The sequence below is a fragment of the Hyposmocoma kahamanoa genome, unplaced genomic scaffold (assembly GCF_003589595.1).
Source record: "Hyposmocoma kahamanoa isolate Upper Pololo Valley unplaced genomic scaffold, ASM358959v1 100021, whole genome shotgun sequence".
Classification (NCBI taxonomy): domain Eukaryota; kingdom Metazoa; phylum Arthropoda; class Insecta; order Lepidoptera; family Cosmopterigidae; genus Hyposmocoma; species Hyposmocoma kahamanoa.
Window position 1 is genome coordinate 11,478,407 of NW_020653200.1, and position 9,647 is coordinate 11,488,053.

Sequence of the window (9,647 nt, forward strand, 5' to 3'; positions counted from 1 at the left end):
TTGTTATTAAACAATAACTTTGATTCAATAACTACCAGATAAAGCAAAAATAAACAAGAAATAGAGAGAAACATTTGAGAAAAAATAAAAATGAAGGTGAAAATCGGGATTTTTAACAAAAAACCTAAAATCTTCAATATCTCCGAAAGTACTCATTTTTGGACATACCCTGTCCATGACTAAATTTGTTTCAAATTAAGTCTACTTTCACCCCTTAGAAGGAATGTATGGAGTTTCAGGTCACCCTGTATATACTTCGACTAAATTCGTAAACTCCATTAATGTGAACTTTTGAGTAGGCTCGAAAAACAGAATTACACGATAAACAGAAATAATTTTACATGACAATTTATGATTGTAACTTTACCTATTTTAGAACTAAAAAAAAGTGTACAAAAATTATATTTTAAGCTTTAATTACCCGATATTGCGCTTGAAGAGTAAAAAAGGGATTTCGTCCAAAAACGGAGTTGCGTGTATTTTAAATTTAGCCAACGTAAATACCAGAAAACTTTTACTTGCAATATGAAACTTCTAGAAGTTCCTTCTAGAATTTGTTTGGAACTAGGAAACGAGGTACTTTACATTAGTCGTTTTAATGTGGCCGGACAATCTGGCATTCAGGGAACCTGCTAAATTTTGGTTTTTAAGAGAAGCCCTTATAGTAATTACATTCACATTTATCCCAAAATTTGCAAATTATCTAGCCGCCCGCTGCCCCGTCAGTCGCCATTGGGCGTTTGTCGACTTCGGGTGTGTGTCAAATTTTCACCGCTTATATTTATTTATTTAATATACACCGCGCGTATTGCGATGCGAGAAGCGACATTACCCACAAATTACCTCCTAAAATCTATACTCGAGTTGAAATACCTCACCTTAAGTTGATTAAACTTCCAATTAATCGTTACCTTATGCCGTTACTACTTTAGTAAGACCTTTAGTAATGTTGTTTTAGACACAAAGAATCATAATTATCTTAAGAATATCATCTGTTACTTTTGATTTTCGGACTAACGGTCACATCAACTGCACCAGATGCTTGTAGTGGAGCTCTGGACTGCACGCAGTTGAAGTCTCGACTGCATGCAGAATTCAACTTTGTGCCTGCGTGCTATTTATTGATCACAACTAATCACAACTGCACTCATTAACTGTAGACGTGCCGTCCATATTCCATCTGTTGGGAGCCTAAGTGTCCGTTAAAATGAATCTCCTTTTCACTAATACTAACATATTCTGAATAGGTGTCTGGGAATAAAAGTCTGTTTAAATGTCTTTAAACAAAAATTATTACTGAATTAACAGTATTCATACAAAAGAAGAAAATACTACAATAATCCAATACTTATTTAAATGACTTGAAAACTACTTGAAATTCCTTAATTCGTCACGAGTAGGTAGTAGTTTGGCAACCAACGTAATCGATGTTGCATTTAAGGCTATATTCATTAGTTTTTATATAACTTACAACGTAATTAAGCTGAGATAGTCTAGTTGGGAAAAGGTTGTCTTTGCAAACAGCATTCCGTGGGAATTTCCTGCTTACGTTAAAAATCCTTAACGATTTTCTGAAAATCGCCGGTCAAAAAAAATTGTTTGTAATTCAGAATTTCTACATTTTGAGAGCAAATTACATTACTTTATTTTAGTACCACTAACGGAAGAACGTTTTTGTTTGCAGTATTAACAATATTCGGTACGAGTGTGTACGGCGGTGCGGTGATAGCAACATCTCTCGATTATTTCTTCGAGCGCATGATGATGCTCAAGTGGGTCAGTATTCTCGAGTTATTTGCCAGTACTCGAGCCAATTACTTGCATCCGCCATGCTCTTGTGCCTCTAATGCATTCTACGCGTGGCTTGAAACGCTTTTTACCGAGATGAAACGTGACACCAGTTATTTCTATACGTTCTTTGTTTTAATATGTTTGTAGTCCAGTTAAAGTAACATTTTAAAGTAAACAATATATCGATATTTCGGAAAAGAAAAAGAATAAAAAGCAAAACTAAGAAGCTTACAGAAATTTATCAGTTCCAATCGAGTAGAACGCAAGGTTTTGTTATTTGCCCATAAATGGTCCTTTTACGTAAACATGACATAAAAATAAAAAAGGTATGAATCGAAACGTTTATGAATAGTTTTGTTTTTTACTCGTCATTTTGTGAACGAATTTTTGATAGAATAGGCTGTAACGCCCTTTCTTCTTCCAAGTATCAATGTACATACCCTAAACTACATAATATTCGAACGAGAACCGGAGTAAAATAAACAACTACTATACTATGTCAGCACTACTCGCATTAACGTCCAGAATAATTTCAAAAAAGATTTCTAATTACTAATACGAGTCGATACCTCTAATGTATAACTAAAAGTGTAATGAATAGAGTGACCTCTCACTTACATGTCACAATGTACAGAAATCTCTGTTGGAGCCTTTAACTGGTTTAACTGGCCGTAACATCAGCAAAGACCCCATTTTGGAGACAAAAAATGTTTGAGGACATTAAAAATCCTTCACAAAAATATATTGCTACTTCGCCCTTGAAACCAAAAAAAAAAGTTTAATTCCGACTCCAGGAATCGAATCCGTGCTACCGGGACGAGACGTTTTTATAATGATGACCATCTATTTACGTAACATATATATCTTAAATTACAACATTGGTATATTGTATGTTATAGCTATGGGAGAGAGCAAAGCTGGAGCCGGCGGTGGCGCCACCATGCCGGCTATCGTGGCTGACGCTGGCCGCTTGGCCGGCTGCCGCGATCGTGGGTCTCACTGCGCAATGTGCGCTAACCGCAACTGGCATCTACCATGAGCAAAGTGAGTGCTTGTGTTTAATAAAAATTTCTTTGTGAAAAATTAAAAAATCTCACGTTAGGACGAATAATTTACCAAAAGGCGGCTCCTTTTGTGTACCCCACAAACAATTCCTTTCTTGTACGTCAGCCATACCTTGGGCCACAGTCAGCGAGCTGATTGGCAAATTCTTTCACCAAGATGGTTAGCGTTATATAACACTGTATGCCATCGATACGATAAAAAGATTTATCAAATTCTCCAAAGTATGTAAGAATATACTTGCGTATTAGACCAACTGACATCTGGATATAATACGACCGATTTGAAATTTCTAACGGATTCAGTGACGGATGATGGCGCTATCGATGGGCTTTCAAACGCCTTTGATTCTTCATAAACGCTCGAACGGAACTAAAATTGTTGACTGTGAAACACGTACAGTTAACATTTTGTTAATTAATTTCACAAAGGAATCGGCTAAAATGTTTATAATATTATTAATATTGACATTGCATATGTAATAAAATGTTACGTATATATAAACAGGGAAATTGTAACACAGTATCCAATTAATACCATTTATTCCCTCCTTGTTATACTATTGCACATGAATATGTTTTTTGTCTTAGTGGCTGTGTGGTCTCCCTCACGCATTTTGTAAGCCATGACCTTTTATGACCATAAAGTAATGCAATTACTAGTGCAAATATAAAAAAATGCATATTTGTTTTCGCATTTTGACTCCTTAATTTATTTAACGTAAAATTCTAGTGTTACAAGTAAATAATCATGAAAATGTTAATAATGAAAATATATTTAGAAATCAATAATACATCATTAGAAATATACATGTGAAATGTATAATTGTTTTTTCTTTGATATAATAATAATAATAAATCTTTATTATGGACGACAAAGATCCATGATGTGTTAGTAACAAAAAACTTATTATGTTAGTACTTAAGTTTTACTACGGATTTTGTGCTTATTATTAAATGCCGCATCATGAGGCACTTACACCTAGCCGTGACAATCTTCAGAAGGCCGTTGCTGCTGCCACGTATTCTGTTTAATAATAATAATACTTTATTTCGGATCAACAACAGTTATCCATAATTTGTTAGTAAAGAACTTAGGAATAAGGTTAGTATAATGCTATTCAAATGCTAAAATTAAAATAAGTTAATATAAAAAAAAATTATACAATTAAAATTCAAAAATAAACCACGAATTACAACATTAAATATAAAATTGAGATTGTTTAAATATAAAATTGAAATTAATCTAACACACTTATGTAAACTTAAACTAAACCGCCACATGAAGTTTCATCCAGTGGGCCTGGATGGGGCAGTCAATTTTATCTACCACAAATTTTAAAATGCTGTTGGGGCACCCACGCACACGTCGCTAAAGCGAGGCAACCCGCTTCCTCAGAATGGCATGAAAGCCATCTGTGCGTGTCTCAGCGAACATGCCTGAAGCGCTACAGTGTCGTGGTAACAACATCCTAAACACGTTGTTATATTGTACCCTCAGCGTATTTAGGGTCACCTTATTATACTTTATCTACAGGCTACACGTGTAGGATGTAGAAGGTTTGACAGTATGCTTTAAAAAGCGTTAATTTTACCTCCCCACTACAACGTGCAAACCTGTGGGCGAGCATATTTGATCTGACTGCAAGGGCTCTCCGTTCTCTCTCTATATCCACCAGATCGGACTGATCATCTGTCACCCAGTGACCCAGGTATTTAAATTTAAAAACTGTAAGCTCACTGCCACAAAGGGAGACCGACGGGACAACGCCCACTTCTCCACCTCGCGGCTTAAACACCAGGAGCTCACTTTTCTTTGTATTATACCTGAGTCTTTGGGCAACAGCTTAATTCTCACAAATCTTATGTAGCTCGCGGAGGGCACATATTGATGGGCTCAGCAGCACCATGTCATCTGCATAGCTGATATTGTTAACTATAACGCCATCTAATGAGCAGCCAACATTAGTACTGCTGAGCTCAACAATCAATGCATTTATATACAGGTTGAAGAGCTTAGGTGACATTAAACCTCCTGCCTCACCCCGCATCCCAACCTGTATGGTTCCGACAGCGACCCAGCCCACTTAACATTGTTGATCTGATTTCGATACCAAAACTCGAACAGCCCAATAATCTCAAACGGGAGATTTGTCTCACAAATCCGCTTATGCCACAACACGTCATACGAGACCATATCGAAGGCCTTAGACAGATCAAGGAACCACGCATACACAGGCGTACTTCTGTCCGTGTAACACCGAACAGTATGCTTAAGGCAAAACACAGCGTACTCTGTAGAAAGTCCAGGCCTGAACCCAAACTGCGCATCATGAATTTTTAGGTGTTTAGTTAAAACGCGATCAAGCAAACCGTCCAGTACCTTTGCCAGTGGCCAACGATATAGGTCTGTAATTGTTTTTGTCAGACACATCCCCCGTTTTGTTCTTAATAAGAGGTAGTCAATACTCAATATTTTATTGCAAAACCATAGTATAAGAAAATACAACAAAGACCAATATTATGGACCCCTTCGCGCACGCAATATAATGGAAAGGAGAGAGGAGCAAACCAGTAGATACAAATTTACATGTTTTAATATGAAATTTAAATGCAAACAAAACATAAAATATATGTGTATGTTATAATAATTGTTATTTAATTTACTATATATTATTTCATTTTACTTTTAGATATATATAAACAAGGTAAAGCAAGTATGTTATGCTTTTGAAAATGTGCCACATATACCACCACCGTCTGCATCAAACCGGCAGTTAGTACGAGTGCCTCAAACAAAGATTAAATAATTGAGACAACACCCCCGGTAATCGCTCACCCGCGTGTTTTAAATGCCCTACGCTCTAGCCATCATGCTCAGGTGACTTCCCCTTCGTCAATCCCTTAATGATAGATATAATAAAGACGCAGATTTCTTCCGTAAGAGTGCCATGAAGCTGTCGACGCGAGCATCGGCAAACATGGCCGACGCATTGAAAAACCGTGGCAGCCGCAGCAGCGTCCTGAAGGAGTTATTATATTGCGTATGATATTAAACATCACAAGTGATAACCGAAGACTTCGTAGTTATATCCATGTACAATATTAATTATATATAATTTCCCACTGGACCTGAGGGTTCACAAATTAAAAAAAATAGCTATTCGTCTTTATGCTGGCAATGAGTCTATGGTACACACACATGCCCATAGATAGATAACCTCACGAAAATGTCCTAAAATAAAAAAATATCTTAACTAATCTTCGATAAAATGTCCTCGAAGAGTGTTTTCGGAGAAGTAACAATCTGTTTTCACCTTACCGTAGAAGTGAGTCGAAAAAACCCAGTGCACTCGAAATTTTAAAATTAATTTTAAATTAAAATTTATATAAGTGTGTCGCAATCTGACGTGACGGCTTGTGTTGTGTCGCATCAGAAGCGACCCCGATCCGCGTCAGAACGGGTGAGATTACATCGGAGCGGCCGCGTTACATCTGATCAAACAAGTGTGCAAGCGCAGGTGATGTGAACGCTAACCATCGACACGACACGTCAGACAAATATAAATCCGCCTGAAACCAGATCATGATTGTTATTCATATAAATAATATATGTTATTAGGTATAATGGCTCAGAAGCGGCGGCTGAAGGCGCAGCAGTCGCGGCCGGTGACACGTGAGCAGCGCGCCGAAATGAAACAGAGGAAGTATAGGTATCTGTACCAGGTCCGCACTGCGCACGGGGACGTTATATCACAGGTTAGTTCCACGTCATTTTTTTGTGTGGGCAAATGGTACGAAAATTGTACCCGGTGTAGACATGACCTTGGGACAACGACCTTAGGCGCGTGTCACGCGCAATGCGCGCAAGACTCTGTCATGAGTTTGTGTTTTTTGTGATGACGTTCGGTGATAATCCGTTTTAGTTTGTATTACAATAATGTTATATTTAATAATAATTATGAAATATTTATCACGGTTCCTAGAATTAACGTGATATTGACGACAATTGAAATGAGATACAACTTTCCAGTCGTATGTGCAAGCGCTGCAGAAGAAGGCACAGTGCGGTAATTGGAGCGGCAGCGGGTGCGGCGGCGGCGGCGGCGAATGCAGCACGCTACAAAGCGACTCTACGCACCTGACTGTGCTGGCCGGCTCTGAGCATGCGCCTCCCACCGACTCCGACGACGACCTCAACCAGATCCGCGCCGCACATTAGCCACCCAGTTAGTCACCTAGTAAGTTGCACAGGTCGCAAACATTTCCCTCTATTTGTCACAGACATATCAATAAAGTACGTAAGTAGTGTATAAATAGTAAAAATAAGTCTTATAAATAAAACACGCTATGTAACAATGACGTCTGCTGGTACAGACATTAATGACGGTACTGTAATCGGTTTTACCACATTTAATAGTAAATACTCTCTCCTTAACCTCCCGCCAAATAAGCCGGAGCTTTCTTTTACTTTGTCAAGTAAACATAACCTTATTAGGGCCTTAAGCCTGCGTCCCGGCAGAGGGTAGCATCTGCTTTTACTATTCACGAGTGGAACTAGTATCGTGTCGGTATCATCTCATGTTTATGTTACAGGATGGCACGATTGGCACGAAGTAAAACGCGGTGCCGGGGTGAGCCAAATTCATATTTAATCCTTGCATACAGTATTACTGTAAAGGAATCTTCTCATATTGATGATTTATATTTACGTTTTTATACTCAACCTGACATTATTATAATCAATTTAAATGTAATTAACGCGTGTAATGGTGGTGTTCAAGACCTATTGAAAATTCAATTATTTAAAACATCAATTTAATTTTTGTTAATTTTATTCAAATGTTCGGACGGCAGCATATCAAGCTAAACATTGATGGGTTTTGTTCCGTTGGTCTGGAGGCGACATTCGAAAAAAGTGTATGGCTTGTTGTGTTGTTGATTGCACCTTATATTGGTTTCAAAATCAAATTTAAACATCATATCGATGATGCCTTAAACGAGCAAGTGCAACTTGAACCAACGTCAAAAGCGTTAACTGTAGCTCGTTTATAACTGAACTGAAGTTAAGTGATATAACTTATTGTCTATTACTGATAATTTATAGTATAAATTATTTTTACGACATATATATTTAAAGTAATTATTTATTATTTCATTACTCTTAAATTTTCATCACATTACCTTAGTTGCAGTTACATTGCTTATAGGTGAACCGCATAAGTCAGACCACGCCCACGGCACACTGGGACGCGGGTGCAGGCCTAATGTCCAGTGCGATGTACGTGAGGAGAAAATAATTGCGTTCGTGAAAAAAGTTCTGACGATATGTTATCTTATGGTTATGTCATGTTTAACGGTGCGCTAATGCATAGTGTGGATGAATGGACGTGAATTAATTAATAGTACATTGTTTAAGGACGGTAAATAAGAAATTACTAACGAGGGTCTATTGGAAATCCGAAACATGAGTCTTAGGGCTTTTATAACTCGAGTTTTGTATTTTTTTAGCGTTCGTGATACATATAATGTTTTTCATCACATTTGCGAGGAAAGTAATACAATGTTTATTTCTTGTATTAATAAATATGGTTCACAACACAACAATATTATGCATTTTGCAAATAGTGAGATTTTTGTTTTGTTTTATCTACAGATAGCCAGCTTCCCATTCTTTCATACATAATACAACTTGAACTAAAATGTTGTAAAAAGCAAAGACGCATACGTCATGACGGACAGTAAAAAAAAAATTAGCTAAATTTTTATGCAGAAAATAATTAAAATAAAATAAAAGAAATATCGATAAGATTATAGTCAAGTTAGCCACCATGCAATCATACTATTTACGAGCAAGTGTGATGAAAGTTCTTTTATGTACACAGACACATATCATAAGCCGTTTATGATGTATTCAGAAACCGCAAATTACGACCAGCATAAGGATAAACTGTTTTGTTAGAACAAATTTCTTATCATGAAAATGTTATTATTGCTTCATAGTAACATCGAATTTATTATTACATTGAAATTTCTAACATCAAAAACAAAACAATATGATTGGACCCATAGATTTAGTATATCCATAGATTGGCCCTGAAGTATTGAAGACGAGACCAAAACAAAAATACATCTGTGTGCGTATAATGTGCATGTGTGCAAGATAAATCGTGTTGCGCCATCCACTGATTTAACTTTGATATCGATTAACATATTACACCGGCATTTCACTTCGTCGTATTCACCAAAATGTTTTATCGCAAAACGCCGTGACGTTAATTAACTAATTAATTAATGATTCAATACAAAATTAAGAAAGCTACTATCACTGGCAGTGCCATAGGATGGTAGGTAAACAGTGGGCACTTTCACCCAAGATAACACTATGGCTCTACAAAACGGTGATAAGACCCATAATCAGTTACGGTGCGATAGTTTTTCAGGTTTTTCTTTTCGTATCTAGGCGCCTGTTAAGAAGATCAATTTTCAAGTTCAACAATTTTCCTCGGGGATATATCTTGATCGAGGTCGTTTGCTATAGAGCTACTGGGTACTGGCGATATATCTCTGTACACATATGAAGATACCTTGCGTGTTGGCTTCAATGTAACCTACAAACAAATATAACTATTATAATTATTATATGATATGATGACATAGAAGTGCATCACAGCAGTGAATTTGCAGATAAGTAATAGAACCAAAAAACCGGGCAAGTACGAGTTGAACTCGCGCGGAGAGGTTTCCGTACAAACTTAACATTGTAGTTGAAGAATATGTTCTTCAATAGATTCC

General features: G+C 37.0%; 1 protein-coding gene across 1 annotated transcript in view; it reads left to right on the forward strand.

Moving 5' to 3' along the window:
- LOC113228063 (transmembrane protein 198) overlaps positions 1 to 7,882 on the forward strand; it is a 15,774-nt gene extending 7,892 nt beyond the window's left edge. The window contains exons 5-9 of the mRNA XM_026461206.1: positions 1,685 to 1,776; positions 2,691 to 2,835; positions 6,475 to 6,611; positions 6,886 to 7,093; positions 7,449 to 7,882. Coding sequence (XP_026316991.1) covers positions 1,685 to 1,776; positions 2,691 to 2,835; positions 6,475 to 6,611; positions 6,886 to 7,074 — 563 coding nt within the window. The 3' untranslated portion in view covers positions 7,075 to 7,093; positions 7,449 to 7,882. The remainder of the gene's footprint in view (positions 1 to 1,684; positions 1,777 to 2,690; positions 2,836 to 6,474; positions 6,612 to 6,885; positions 7,094 to 7,448) is intronic.
- The last annotated feature ends 1,765 nt before the right edge of the window (positions 7,883 to 9,647 follow it).